This window comes from Equus quagga, chromosome 21 (genome assembly GCF_021613505.1).
Source record: "Equus quagga isolate Etosha38 chromosome 21, UCLA_HA_Equagga_1.0, whole genome shotgun sequence".
Lineage (NCBI taxonomy): Eukaryota > Metazoa > Chordata > Mammalia > Perissodactyla > Equidae > Equus > Equus quagga.
The window spans coordinates 80853-96180 of record NC_060287.1 but is presented as its reverse complement, the minus strand read 5'-3'; the positions used below and the strand labels follow the sequence as shown (position 1 = coordinate 96180).

General features: G+C 54.0%; 1 protein-coding gene across 26 annotated transcripts in view; it reads left to right on the top strand.

The window, feature by feature from the left end:
- The window catches only part of LOC124231489 (ral guanine nucleotide dissociation stimulator-like 1), a 29643-nt gene extending 14748 nt beyond the window's left edge, over positions 1-14895 (top strand). For 3 of the 26 annotated variants that reach the window (XR_006886563.1, XR_006886543.1, XR_006886565.1), the window contains 11 exons: positions 3984-4071; positions 5769-5880; positions 6445-6637; positions 8144-8309; positions 8425-8480; positions 9552-9767; positions 10134-10234; positions 10747-10848; positions 12297-13330; positions 13462-13494; positions 13863-14581. Coding sequence is in view for 1 of the 26 variants with exons in the window: in XM_046648297.1 (XP_046504253.1) it covers positions 4047-4071; positions 5769-5880; positions 6445-6637; positions 8144-8309; positions 8425-8480; positions 9552-9767; positions 10134-10234; positions 10747-10795 (918 nt within the window). In the remaining 25 variants the exon portion in view is untranslated. The other 23 variants (XR_006886558.1, XR_006886552.1, XR_006886568.1 and 20 more) reach the window with 23 other exon arrangements.
- Positions 14896-15328: the final 433 nt, after the last annotated feature.

Genomic DNA, 15328 nt, shown 5'->3' with positions numbered 1-15328 from the left:
TAGCCCTGTAAAGCAATTCTAATATATGCACTTTTATTTTTAATTCACTGAAATTATTTTTTATCAGGATCAATTATTTTTTTTTTTACATTTTTTTTTAAAGATTTTATTTTTTTCCTTTTTCTCCCCAAAGGCCCCCAGTACATAGTTTTATATTCTTCGTTGTGGGTCCTTCTAGTTGTGGCATGTGGGATGCTGCCTCAGCATGGTTTGATGAGCAGTGCCATGTCCACGCCCAGGATTCGAACCAACGAAACACTGGGCCGCCTGCAGCGGAGCGCGCGAACTTAACCACTCGGCCACGGGGCCAGCCCCAGGATCAATTATTTTTCATGCAAGTGGCTGGATTTTTTTATCCACATCACAATGTACTGACTACAAATTCTACTATTTTAAATTTTGTTGTAGGTGTCGTTATTTCTATCAAGTCAACTTTCCCAACTCAATATACATATCAAAATGCTTTCAGATGTATTTCTTGTTCCATTGATATTTAGGCAATGATAAATTTCACCATGTGCCATTTTGGCCATTATCACTTTCATGTGGATTAACTTAGCTGGTGATATTCACCTTGTAGCTTCTAAGTCTTTGGGGAGTATAATGGGGGGGAGGTTAGAGCGTTGCACTTATTTCATTTGCGGAGATTCCATTTTGACTCAGCTCTTAAGGAACATGCTGTTTCCTAAGAGGTCCTACAACCTCAGACCCAGACAACTCCATTTATGAAATAGAAAGGATTTGCTCAGATCTGCTTCCCAGGCACAGGCAGCTGGCGCCTGCACAGTGCTTCTGATCACCCTGCTGGGAACAGAAGGCAGGGACCCCATTCATATTTACTAGTTGGGAAGCAAGCCTTTCTGTTCTGTGTGTGAGTGAATGAACTACCTGAAGAGAGGGCCTGTGGTAGATGAACAGATGCCATTTGTGTGACAGTGACCTCATCTCCTCTTCAGCTAGAAGGGTAGTGTAGGAGGGAGCACTGGTCGTTTCTACTGTTTCCCTCTCCCTTCCCCTTTAGAACAGAGAACCGGCTTTCCTTCAGACAGCTGTTGAACAAACACATGAGCTGTCCTCGGGCCAGCACTTGGCCCCTTTTGTTTGCAAGAATTGGACCTGAGGCCTGGTGGACTGGCAGGTTGTCCCCCAGTGTTTCTGTGGTAGGGAGCATTATGTCTCTGCTCACCAGAGCAGCAGCCTACACTGACACCTCATCCAGTGTGGATGCGGCCTAACAACCTGCCCTGGCTGAGCACAAGCTTGGGCTGTTGCACATCTTACTCCTCACTGTACAGTTGGGAAACTGGTCTGGGCCCACAGGAGGTGGTCAGAGTCCAGAAGTTGAGAGAGAGCTCCAGCTTTCTTGACTGAGGCTCTGCCCCTTCCCTACAGGTTCCCTTTGGAATGGGAAGCCTTCAGATCCTAGAGGATTCCTGCCCGCTCTTCTCCATGTGGGGCCATTTTCCTTTCCACATTTTCACATGTGCACAGGCACACCCACTCACTGACTTCTCATGGGGACCGTGGAGGGGCAGTCAAGAAAGCAGGCACCAGGGAAGTGACAAGAGGCAGGAGAGAGGGAGGTTGGAGGAAGCTCTCCCATGGGGTAGTAGCATCCGTTCTAGCTACATACCCGGGGAAGAGGGATCCCTAACATTCCTAGATCTCTATGGGTTCCAGAGCCATCCCAGGCCTGGCCTGGTGAGGATAGGACTGGAGTCCTGCAGCCCACCTCTGTGGGCACCAGGAAGTGTGATGAGGCCGCCCTCCCCTTGTGTAGACCTTGGGTACAGGAGAGAAGCCCTCAGTGAGTGTCCTCCTGTATAAAGTGGAGTACACCCAGCAGGTGACTCTGAGGGTTCCATGCCTCACAGCATGTCTGTTGGTCTGGGTTCTCCATCGATGACCCACTGTGCTCTGAGAGCCTGAGAATATGCTTTCCACCCCCTAGAGATCCTTTAGAACCGAAGAGGCTTGGGGGCTTGAGTGGATGAGTACTTGGGATAAGGCAGAAGATGCCAGAGCACTGGACACCAATTCCAGAGTCCAGGGAGGAGACTAGTCCTTGTTGGACCCTCGGGGTCCTCATTAGGAGGTAGGGAGTCATCATTGTCCTGGCTGAGGTTAGGATTCTTCAAGAGTGAAGAGGGTGCCCTGGTGGGGGACAGAAGGAAGGGGGAAAAGGTAGGCTCCAGAGATTCCTCCTGCTCCCTGGAAGCCTACAGGTCCTGCTCCTTTGCCCCTGGGACACTGGAGAGCCTCTGCCTTGAGGACACCCAAAGAAAGGTTCCTTTCTGCTTGGCAGAGTTCCTGCCTGGGCTGCTGTGCTAGTGGTGGCCACCAGGGGGCAGGCAGCCTCTTGCGTCACTGTCGCCCAGTGAGTTCTTGCTTACATCTTTTTTCGGTTGTCCAAGAAAAAAATTTTATTTGGTGATGGATGTTCACTAAACTTACTGTGGTAATCATTATATAGTATATGTATATCAAGTCATTATGCCATACACCTGAAATTTCCATGGTGCTCTCTGAGCTTTGCTTGTGCTCCTAGAGCAGCGAAGAGTCATGTTGCGGTCTTTCTGGCTGCTCCCCTGCCTCAGAAACAACTTGCACTTCTGATTACTAGTGTTCATCTCCACGATCAAAGTGGGTCAGAAGCAGGAGGAGGGGTGCAAGATCTCCCTATTGCTTCAGCCTCTGTGTGCCAAGCACATCACCTGTGCCAGGCGCCCGGGTGGCCTCAGTGTGGGCTGAAAATGACCAAGTGGTCCCTGCCTGCCAGGAGCTTACAGTCTGGAACAGAGATGGGCAACAGCCAAGACATGAGAAAGAAAAGGACAGATGCTGTAGTAAACACAGCAGGGGCCTTGCAGGAGGGCTGGGGGTCAACTGGGCAGAATGGTCTGAAAGGCCTCACTGGGGTGATATTTGCTGGGACAGGAATGAAAAGAGGGAGCCAGCCCCACACCAATCTGGAGCATTGTGTCAGGGAGAAGGCACCACTGGTGCAGAGACTCACTGGCAAAAGTGAGTTTGGCCAGAGGAGGTTAGACAGGTGATGATGTGGCTGGAGGGAACCTGGGAGGAGAGAACGGGAGATGAGGTGAAAGGTAGGGCCAGGGCCTGGGGCCTGGTAGACTGTGTTAGTTATCTTTTCCCCCTCTGACTTCATTGCCCCTAAACTTTGTGTTTTAACACTATAAATGTTTACTATCTCACAATTTTTGTGGACCAGCAATTAGGCGTGGTTTATCTGGGTGCTTCTACCTCAGTGAGTTTCCCAGGCCTCAGCTGAGGCTGGACTCAGGGAGGGTTTGCTCCAAGTTCACTCTCAGCTTTCTGGATTCAGTTTGGACTGAGAACCTAAGTTCCTTTCTGTCTGTTGGCCTGGGCTCTCCCGTTTCTCCTCTATGGGCCTCCACACTGGGTAGCCCCAAACACTGGTGCTTGATTCCCAGTTCCTGGGATATGACACAGAGAGAGATGGAACACGAGAGAGGGAGTAAGAGGGAAGTGACAGACCTTTTGTAATTAAAATTTGAATGAGACATCCCATCACTCTGGCTGTTCTGTTCAGAAGCTAGTTGGTTTCTAACCTAGTGGTTACACAGAGATGTGTATACAATGGGTGGGGGTTACTGGATGCCATCGTCAAGGCTTTCCACCCGGTAGGCCAAGATGAGGCTCTTGGGTCTCATTCTAAATATACAGGAAACAATTGAATGGTTTTATGCCACAGGATGACAATATCTGAATTTCCATTCATTTCAACCCCCTCATGACACTGACCTGAAAATGAGGCCAAGTTGGACGTGACTGTTCCAATATCACGTTGCTGGAACCCAGGCCTGCTTTGAGTGGTGTTCTGTGCTATATCATTCTTTCTTGTAATTCTTACATCTCTAAGTTTGTGACTTAACACTCGTGGCACCAGGCCACAGGGGTTATAGAAGATATTATCTTATGTATATCGATGATATCCCTAGGAAGGAGATTCCAACCTGATCCCCATTGTGGAGGTTTGGAGACTGGGGAAGACCTGAGGCACAATGACTTTCCCAGGACACAGAACTGGTAAGGAAAAGGAGGTCTGCATTTATGTGTCTCCTCAAAGCTAGGACCCTGGTTAGATTTCTAGGGAGCCGTGGCTAGGGCTGTGCTGGCTCATTGGGTACCATTCAGGAGATGACCTGGGGGAGGAGGGTGAGCAACCCCAGGGGCCAGGACAGCTCTAGGCAAGTCCGATTGAAGGAAGGGGCCCAGGTAATGGAATCTTGAAAAATGACCTCACTTCCTTGGTCATAGACCTCAGCAGATGTTAGAGCTCTGGTAACCAGGCACCCACAGCCCCCTATCCAGCTCACTTGACCGGAGGCAGTCAACAGACAAAGGTGTTTTGTTCTTGTATCCTGACTTTCACAGGATCTGGGTTCAGAAGAGCCCACAAAGGGAGGCTTTTGCATTGTAGACATGGCTCACTTATCCCCAACGCCTCTGGCCCTTTGGCAGGAGGCACCCAAAGGTAAGGTGGAGCAGCCCAGGAAAGGCTAGTGCAGGCAGGACACAACTATGATCCCACCTGATCAGCCAGCCCCACATCCCTTGCCCCTCATTGTGTGTGTGTGTCTGTGTGAGTGTGAAGGAAGAAGGCAGGGGATAGAGGCAGGTCATTCCTGGGCAGGAGCTGGTTGTTAGGGTTGGAAGTCGGGTGGGTCTGTCATTCTCTTACCCCAGGTCATGAATGGCAGCATGAGAACGTGAGCTCCTCCACTCCTGGTTACGGAGCCCTCGAGGTTTCATCTCCTTCCCTCCCTGACTAGAGTTCTTTGCAGATGCCTCTCTGTGCCTGAACTGAGGAACAGAATTTCTCTTTGGAGTTGGCCCCAGTGACAATGTGCAGGCAGCCCCTAATTCCTCCTGGCCCAGCTCCTGGGCACTGTCTTTGCAGAACTCCACTCAGGAGAGTGTCAAGAAGCCAGCGGTGGGTTCAATTCCTCCAACTCGCTAGACAAGGGGCAGGTGCACCAGGCCACCAACACCCTCCACTGCTGGTCTGAGGTGAGAGCAGAAGCAGAGGATCTCCACAGTGAGGACCTCAAAATGTCTAGGGCAGGACCAGTACACAGACTCAAATGTGGGGACTCCCCTGGGCCATGTAGGGCTTTCCCACATGAGCGTCCCACAGGCCCGATCCCAAAGAAATCTAGACCCCCACACATGAGTCACCCGCCATGTGGTAGAGTAGAAATACACTCTTTGCATATTTGTTGGAATGGTGGGGAAGGAATTTTATGTTGTCTTTGCATTTTGCTAATCTTGATTATTTTAACATCCCTGCCCCGGGAATTCCGTGGAGCAGTCAGCTCCACTGTCCTTACAGACCTTCTCAGAGCCTTATAAATCATCACACCTGATAGAGTGGTTTGTACCAAAAATGGGAGTGGGAGTAAGGTATTGTGTACATTTCTCTGCAACTTGTCATCTCACAGAACCCATCAAATCACTGTAGGCCCACCAGGTCAGGAACTGTGGCCTTACTCATCTTCAAAATATCCCATTAAAGAGGTCATTTGCCACAGCCATTCAGCCTTTTGATGCTGTTGGACCTTGACAGGATTCAATTCTGTTGTCATTTCAGCAGTGCTGCAGGGAATATGTTGAGTGTGTCCTCACAAACTGTTAGTTGGCTGGGTCTGCCATAACGTAGGACCACAGACTGGGTGGAAGGCCCTTGATACCTGCTGGCCTGGTACCAAGCTCTGTCTTTGTAGAGCTCCACCCAGGACATCCTCCAGGAGCTGGTGAAGGGGTTCAAATACTCTTATCTCCCTGGACAAGGAGCAGGTGCATCAGGCCCCCAACAACAGCCAGCACTGGTCTGGGGTAAGTATGGGCACGGGGGGGTCTCCACACTCAGGACCCCAAGATGACTGGGGTAGACCCAGAACCCAGACTGGATCTGGCTACGCCCCTAGGGCCTTCCCGGGAATGTGGTTTCCCCAGAGCCTTCCCTTCCACGTCAGGAGCAGACTAAGCCTCAGGTGGTTGAGAGGGAATGTATTGCAGCCCATGCTGTGTTCAGTTCTCGGTTCTGACCTGCGTGATCTTGAGTAGCCACTCAAATTAGTAACCGTTTGTTTACCAGCGTCTACAGTGGGCAAGTTTGTTGATGACTCACTGGGATAATGCTCTTAACACAGGCCATTAACACAGGGAGGAGACATTGTTTCTCAGCTGACAGAATGCCTTGAAGGTGCCAGTTGTTTATTGTTCCTCCCCAGTTCAAATTACACTTTTAAAGCCTAGAATGTTTTCCTGCATGGGCACTTATGTTCCTCATCTTCCATCAGTTCCTGAGGCGATAGGACTTTCTGGTCTGAGCTCCAGGCCCTGATCCTCCTGGTGGCTCACGGCGATGCTGCCAACTATATGTCCCTCTTTGTCCAGTCAGTGTGAAAAGGATTCAACCCTGTCCCCTGATCAGGCCCATGTGATGCTGACCCCAAGGCAGGCACAATGGAGAACATGGCAGAGTCCCTGGACTAGCCTCCCCAGGGAGAAGCTTGTGCACTGCTACCTTCCTGTGCACCCACCAGGCCTTCGGCACCGCCCAGCAGGTTTTAGACCAGCTGTCCCACAGGTGAGAGCTGCCCCCTCCACAGTGCACTGCTGAGTCTCCCACCTGTTGGCTGTGTGTCTGGAGAATGTCAGCATACCTCTCTGAGCTTCACTTTACTCTTCTGAAAGTGGGGTGGTCAGAAGATGAACCTCACAAGGTTGTTGTAGGAAATCGTGGGATCAGCCACAGCAGATGCTTCCCTCGTGCCTGGCTCTGCAGAAGGGCTGCAGGGTGTCCTGGACATTCTCATGTTTATCAGTTCTCTGTCCCCCATGTCATAGGGTTATTCTAGGAAGTCGTGGGATAAGCCATGGCAGGTGCTTCCCTGGTTCCTAGCTCTGCAGAAAGGGCTGTGGGTTGTCTGGACATTCTCATGTTTGTCAGTTCTCTCTCCCCCTTGGAGAAGCTCTCTGCCTCACTCCAAACTGTGCTTTGGCTTTCCTGAGTTTGGAAAAGCACATGGAAAGCAACCAGTTTCCCCATTTGTAAAGGAGTTTTGAAATTCCATTCAACTGGTCTTGGGCCTTGTCCTTAGGGTAGCCAAATTAAGGATCTCTGGGCCAGCAGAGAAGCCGCAGGCCTACTCAGATATCTGAGAAGGTTCTGGTTGAGTTCATCTTTTCAACAATCTCTATTAAACACCTACTCCATGCAGACACTTTCCTAGACACTAAGGTTATTCAGTGAATGGAGCAGACTCAATCCTTGGGCCTCAATTCCAGTCTGAGGGTGGGGCAGTCACACTAAACATAAGCAGTCATGTCCACAGTACATTAGATGTGACACCTCCATGGCTTCTTCTAGATATGGTTGCATCTTGCCATATTCCGTCCAGGGTGACCAACCACAGGACCATCTAAGAATGTGAGTGGTCTTTTGGTGCAGAAAGAGGACCTCTTGTCTCCACAGAAGAGCCTGGGAGACTCTGTGGGCTGTGGCTGGGGAGGGACTGACCGGCAGAACCCTGGATCTCACACAGGTTTTGATTCCCATGGGAGGGATGAGGTCTGGGGGCTTGCCCTCCATGAGGACATGAGTCAAAGAGAGTTTTGGGTGGGGTCTCAGTCTCCCTGGAAGCAGAGAGGAGGTGGACTGAGTGGGCCTTGAGAGACCCATCCCTTCCATAGTCCCATGTCACTCTGTGCCCTCTCCACATCCACCTCTCCTACCCACCACCACCGGGGCTCTGGATAGTAGATGTGGTGAGCTGCCTGCTCACAGATCTGCCTCCAACCTCAGTTCTGATGCTCATGTGCATGGGTGATGGGGTAGGCTCTGGCCAGGCCCTCAGGAGAAGAGTGTTGGGCAGCAAATGAGATGCACACAGGCTCTGTTAGACCTGGTCGATGACCAGGCCTTCCACTGCAAGGACAGCCACAGGGTGGTTGGGTGTGGGCTGGGCCATCCTCAGGGTCCTCCACCCAGAGAAGGATGCTGTGGGAGCACAGTGTGGAAGGAAAGGCCAGGCCTCTGACTTTGCTCCACACAACTCTCCCCAGTGCCCTCTCTTTCATCCTGGGCACCTAGCTAGAACAGTACCTGCAGAATTCCTGGCGGCCCCTGCACTGTCCCTTCTTCAAGCTAAAGGGGCTGTACGTGCAGGTCACCTTTACTGACTCAGACGTGGATTGCCATCACCCTCTTCTGGTGGTCCACTTGGAGCTTCCAGAGGCCACTGAGGCAGAGCCGCAGGGTAAGGGGGACTGCAAACTGTGGGTGGGGTTCACAGGCAGTGGGATCTTTCCTGTTTGGGGAAAGACGTGTAAAGTCAGTTATGTGAGTGAACCCTTCTCTTTGTCCTGCTCCAGTGCCAGCTCCAGGTCTCCAGGCAACTGCAGAACCAGAACAGTGGCCAGTTATGGAGGTAGAGCCAGCTCCAGCTCCATTGATTTGACTGCTTCTGGCACTGGAGCCAGCATCCCCTCCATCAGCAGTGTTGGGGCTGGAGCAGGGACCAGCATCACCTCGAGCAGGGGTGGCAGCTCCTGAGCTGGAGTCACCTAGACCACCAGTTCTACTGGGAATTCCATCTCCACCTCCAAAAATAGAGACAGAGCCAGCTCCAGCCCCAGAGCCTTCCTGCCCCAGGCCTGTGGCCAGTAAGAACCTGCCAAGTGAGGAGAAGCCTAACCTCACAGCCTTCCCTCTCACGCTGGTGGCAGAGCAGTAGATCGTGATGGATGCTGTGAGCATCAGAGCTCTCAGGGCAGGGTGGGGCAGGCCTTCCCTCTGCCATCATGGCCCCAGATCTGGTCCAGACTCCTATGATCTGGGCCCAAATCCCAGCTCCACCCGTGACCAACTGTATGATGTGGGCAACTTTTAACCCTCAAGCCTTTGCTGTCCACCTGCAGACTGTAGAGGTGGACACTAACAGGACCTGCTGCACAGAGTGGCGTGCTGTCAATGAGGTAGAAGAGGTGGAAAGCTGGGTGGGTCCTGGCCCATTCTGTGGGGGAGGGGAACTCAATGTGTGCATCCAGGTCCCTGGGTGGCCCAACCATCTGCTCAAGAGGCTCAGCACTTATTAGACACCTGATGTGTACGTAACTACAAAGGAGACATACAAAGCCCCTGGCTGTAGCTGCCATGGGGGAATGTGCATCAGAATGGGGAGAGGGACCAGCGGGCAATCAGGATGGTGGAAGATGCCCCCTTGAGATGAGCTGGGTTGAGCCACCGTCTGGAGCTTGGAGTTAGCCAGGATGGGCTGGGTGCAAATGCCCTCTGCCTTCCCTGCCAGTGTTGGGTCCTGGGTCATCCTGTGCTGGGTGCCCTCAGTGGACAGAGAATACCGTCCAGGGACTCCCACAGGGCTCAGGCCACATCTTCAGCTTCCTAGCTCCAGCTCTGAACATCCTGTCTGGGACTTTGGGGGCTGTAGACACAGAGCTGGGGTGTGGCAGGGCCAGGTGACACTCCCCCTGTTCCCCAGGAGCTCTTCAGGAAGGTGGTGCCCTCTCAGTGCCTGAGCTCCTCCTGGTGCAAGAGGATCAAGCCCAGGAATGAGCACCTGGCACCCACCATCCAGGCCACTGTTGACCATTTCCAGAGGGTGGTCAACTTCATCACAACCACCTGCCTCAGGGACCCGAGCAGAACAGCCCGGGACAGGGCCAGGTTGGTGGAGCACTGGATCCAGGTGGCACAGGTATGCACAGGCCCAGTGCAGTCCCTCTCTGGGGCCTTGGGAACTGCCTCTTCTTTATCAGTTCTCAGGATTGAAGTGTGTGGTCCAAGCCCTTGCACAGTCCCCAGGCCTTTCCTGCCAGGGGCACCCTGACCTGGACTCCAGGTCCCAGCCTTAGGATGCTCTCTTCCTGCCTGGCTCCTTCCCTGCGTTGAGCTAAAGTCCTCCTCCCTGTGAGTGTTCCTCCTTGGGTCCTAAATGTGCCCTTCTGGGCCTCCCTGAGCACGTGTCTCATCCAGGAGGGGAGATTTAAATTGAAGGCGACTGAAGCCAGAGCAAGCGGGGCCCCAGAGCCCCACTGACAGCTCATTCTCCTCCCTTTCCCAGGAGTGCAACATCCTAATGAACTTCTCACTACACACTGTCATCTCTGCTCTGCAGAAAACCTCCATAAGTCGCCTGGAGAACACATGGGACGAAGTTTCCCGGTGGGTAGGCCTCTCTCCCTAGGGGGATCAGGGTGGGTGAGGGACCTCCCATATGTCTGCCATTGCCCCCTCAGTCACCTGGGAACTCCCAGGAGGCAACAGACCCTGGGGACAGGGCCGGGCCTCGGGGGTGGGGGACCCTGTCTCTAAGCCTCCTGGGCTCCTTAGTGCACCAGCTCTGCTTCAGGAATCGGTTTCCTTAAATGACAGGTACTGGGTTGAGCTAAATTGGAGGTTTTCAAGTGATTACAGCAACAGAACTCTACACCCAGCTGAAACTCAAACTGGTCAAAACACAGCTGCTCAATAGAAATGGAACGGAGGCCCCAGGTGGCCCAGAGGAGAGCCCCTCCCCCGTCCCACGGAGACCGAGTGCTCACAGGAGCCCACTGAGAACACTCATCCAGGCTGTTTGAATCTCTCTGGTTTTCAGAGAAAAGGGGTTTGAACTCAGACCCCGCCCCCTGCACATTATTCCTAAATTTATCCTTCCTTCTTTCCCTCCCCTCAGGGAGAGCTCCGAAAACTTCAAGGAACTGTATAGAAAAGACAAGTCCTTGAGCAGAGAACTGATGACCAAGGTAGAGTGGAGGCTGGAGTCTGGAAAGAGGAGGGTGAGGTGGGAAGGGGGACTGGGCAGGGTGTCGTTTTGATAGCTTCTCACTTAAACTTTCTCTGAAAATTCCAGTCTGTCTTGTCCAGATTAACAAGGGGAGGGATCCTTTTGGTCCACGGGCAGGTGAGCTGAAGTTTGTGGGAAGGAGGCCCTGGTCTTGGGACATTGTGGTGCTGGCTGGGCTGGCACAATCAGCAGGTCTCCGGCTTCCATGCAGGTCCATCCTGTTAGACATAGCTTCTTCCTGAGTGGTTGGCGTGGGTTTAGCCCTCAGCCTAAACCTGTCCTCAGGAAGCCAGGCCCTTGTTGCTCCCTCTGTCTTCACCTCATCTCCAAGGGGAGGACACCCTGCCTGCCCCAGGGATGGGCGTGGCAGGGGATTCCCACGGCCCAGGTGGACAAACAGGCTCCTCAGCCTTGGGTCCAAATGGCTGGACCAGGGACAGATCCGTGTGTATTCTGGGACTCCCCACTGGGTCCCTCAAGCAGTCACGGCCAGTCCATCATAGGAGTCCCACCTGAGTGCCTAGTTGGCAATGACATATGTCCCAAGTGGCTTAGGAGAAGTGTCTGGGGACATGATGGATTTTCAGTGGATCCTTCCTGATCGGATGTCAGAGGCTTCATGTAAACGAGGGAGCAAAGCATCTTGTCACCCCCTTGCCTGCTGATCAGAGGTGGTACCTTGGGGTCCACATCCTGAGTGGACGAAGAGAGTTCTGTTCAGGGGAATGTCCTGAGGGGTTCTTTAGGGAAGCGAAGGCTTTGACATGGCCTCGGTTCCAGCCTGGGGGCCAGACATTCCAGGGGCCTGGGCTAGGTAGGAGCCACTCAACCAGGTTCCCAGGACACCCTATCCCTCTCCATCCATGCCTTGACTGAGGATGCACCTCGACAGCTCAGGGCACAGGGCTCTGGTCAGTGGTGGGGCTGGGGGTTAGGTGAGGACATTGGAAGAGGGCCTCTGGCTGGGAGGGGCAAGCGGCCTCTCCTCTGTGGCCCCTGAGCAGCTTGCTACCCCTGTTGGGCCTCTGTCTCCTCATTGGGGAGATGCAGGGATGATGGTCTTGTGGTGCAGGCCTCACAGGAGGGCGATGGGATAAAAGAGAGGAAAGGAGCATGCGGAGCTTTCTGCCCCGCTCCCCCTGGAGGGGTGAGGGGAGGGCAGTGATGACAGTCATGGCAGGAGTCCTCAGGAGACCCTGTGAGGGAGGGGGAGGATCACCCTTTCCAGATGAGGAAACAGGCTCAGGGAGACCAGCCCACAGGCCCAAGCTCACACTCCAAGTGAGAGTTGGAGCTGGGCCTGTTCTAGAATCAGAACACCCTGGAGGATGGACTAGCCTTGGTGCCAGTTGACTTGGGTCAGATGTCCAAGATAGGAGGCCGGTGGAGCTGGAGAGAAGTGGGATGTGGCCTCACTGACCCTGTCCTCGACCCTGGCAGGAGGGGCCCTCCACATTTGCCATGCCAGAGATACACCCCCAGAGAGTCCAGGAGCAGCAGCAGCAGCAACAGTGGGTGAGGGTGCCTGGGGGGAGGAGCTCCAGGGTCAGAGGAGAGGGGCTCTGCCCTCCCAGCTGGAGGCCTCAGACCCAGAGAGCAGGGCCCTGGCTCCTGCAGCCCTGCCTCCTGATGCCACAGTGCCTGAGTCCCAGTAGAAGGGACCAGATCAGGAGGGCCTGGAAGAGCTGGTGCAGGATGGATTTGTGGTGGGGAGGGACAGGGACCACATTCCCTGTCACTTGCTGGAATCCAGCCCTGGGATCTAATGAGGAGGAGTGCGGTGTTCTTGGGATGTGAAGGGAGGGGAGTTGAGGGGAGGCTGCTAAGTGTCCTTGGCAGCTCAACGTGGGAGCTCTGGGGTGGGCCAGGAGGCTGAGGGGAGGACTTTTCAGGGGAGGGTCTGTGGGAGACTTGAGAGCAAGGGCTCATTCCCACCCCGACGTCACAGGGTGTCATCCCCTGTCTTGGCACTTTTCTCCATGACCTGGTAATGCTGCATCTGGCAATGGGTGCTTATCTTGAGGTGGGTGAGCCTGGGGACCAGGCAAGGGGACCAGGATCCTGAGGCTTGGGGCTCAGGAGCCCCAGAACTGAGCCCTGAGCTCCCAGCACCAGGCACATCTCCTCTCAGGAGAGCCTCCAGCCACCCCGGGAGCCAGGGCGTCAGGCCCATCTCAGGGATGGGTGAACAGAGGCTCCGTGTGAGACCCCATTCCATCCCCAAGGCTGATGAGGCAGCAGAGTCGCCTGAGCGCACAGCTGCGAGAGGTATGTGAGCTGGACTCAGCCTCTCCCTCCCACGGTGCCCATGCAGGAACAGAGAAGTCGGGCCCCTCCAGTTGGGCAGCACATGAGTGGCTGAGCTGTCCCTTTTGCCTGAGGCCGCAGCCTCCAAGTCTGTCATCTGAGAGAGTTGGGCTACGAGGTCCCTCAGCCGCATGTCCTCCTCCTCTGGAGCCCAGAGCCCGGCCCAGGTCCAAGTCCTGCTTTCTCTGCATGCCCAGCCCCTCTGGGGACCGGGCGGTAGTGCAACGTGAGAAGGGGTGGGCATAGGGGCTGGTCATGCAGGGACTCTCTCTGATGGACTTGGCTGTCTGCCTTCCAGGGGAAGGAGATCAACCTTGAGAAAAGGACTGAGGTGAGCAGCTGGGGCACTTCCTGCAGGGGAGAGGAGGGAAATGGCAATCAGAGACCCTCAGGGCAGAACACTCCCTGGCCCCACCGCCTGCATCTTAGCCTGCATCTTACTTCGTGGGGAGAGTTTGATAACAGAGAAGTGGGAGACACATCCAATTGGCGGGTGGGTTGAGGGCGGATGGCATCAAGGAATACTTCCTGGAGGCAGGGCTGATTATCCCATTCTGAGAACAGGTGGAGCCTGGATGGAACTGGAGGGAAGGAGGGTTCCCAGGCCTGGTCCCCTGCCCCACTCCTCAGCCCCCACAAGGCCGCTGCAGCATCCCCCCTTAGACCCCGTCTGCATCCTCTCCTTCCATCTCGTCCCAGGACTGCAGAGCCATGAGGGAGACCCTGCTGTTCCGGGTGGCTGCAAACAATTACAGGCTAGAGCCCGAGGAAACATTTGGGGCCTAGTTCCGGGACAGGGAGCTGCTCAGTGATAATGAGAGCTGAGGCCAGCTGGAGTCAGGGAAGGACTCTCCCTGGTGGCCAGTCCAGAGAGCCTGTGCCCATGGCCCCGGTCAGCCCCAAGCCTTGTTGCGTGGTGAACTCTGGGACACCCAGACTCGAGCTGCTGGCAGGCAGTGGGGGTACACCTGAAGTGTGGCTCCTGGCTGGCTCACAGTCCCTCTCTGTCCTGTTGCTGCAGCCAGTCTTGCCGGCTGGAGCCCCCATCATGGTTGGCCAGCAGAATACTCAAGGCCGAGAAGAAAGAGTTATCATCAAGTTCAGGCATAAGTGTCTGGGCTGATGGTGACTGAATCCTAGGGGTTTAGTAAAGCTTCAGGCTAAGCGTGGTCTTGGGGAGTCAGACAGCTGGTGCTGGGATCCCAGCCCCACCACTGACCAGTCCTGTGACTGGGGAGATTCCCTTCAGCTTCCTGAGACTCAGTTTACTCCTCTGTGAAATAGGTGGTGGCAGATGAATGTGGCAGGGACGAATAGGATACTATTGGCTGACTGAACACAGGGCCTGGAGCACAGAGTGTGGTAGGGGTGGGGAGGGGGGCCATGATTCTGGGGGAGGCACCTCAAGATAACCTGACTCTTCTGTTCAGCCGCCAGGCCCCAACAGTGAGCCCTGTACCATTGGCAGATCACGGCCCCATCCTCAGCAGTGGGGACTCGGCTCGGGTGCTTGGCATGCACTGGGCCAGCTCCTCCTACCTGATGGGAAGGGGAGCATTGTAAGCTGATTCCTAGGGTCCCCTGAGGCCCAAGTGAGAGAGGACAACCCTGCCCCATCTGCCTGACATCTCTACCCCAGCACCTATTTACCTATTGAGAAGGGACAAGATTCATGTTTGTAAATAGTAAGTGTTACATATGAACATTATAATAAAATCCTGTCTCTTTCACAGCCTGGGAGTGGTGGTGTGGTTCTTTCACTTTCTGTGCTCATGTAAATCAGATACAGAATCTCACATTCCACCTTGAATTCAGAAACCTTGCAGAGTCATCAGCTTATTGTATGTGGGAGAAGGGAGAAGGGCCAGCCCGTCCCTGGCTAGTGAGGACACTCCCAAATCCCCCTCACTCAGAGGACAAGTTCATCTAAGTATCATTCACCTGCTCCAGTAGCAGAGACAGCCCCCCAGATCTCCCGGACTTTAGAAGCAGAGCAACAGCCACTGAAATTGGGGTGTCTTTAAAAATAGCCTGAGCCAGGACCAGCTTGTGCCCCAGAACACTGGCTGCCTTTCTGCCCTCTGGAGGAAGAGGAAGCATTTTTTACTTGACCTGTTGAGTTTTCTTTTTACCAAATATTAGGAAATGGTAGTTTTCCAGTTCAA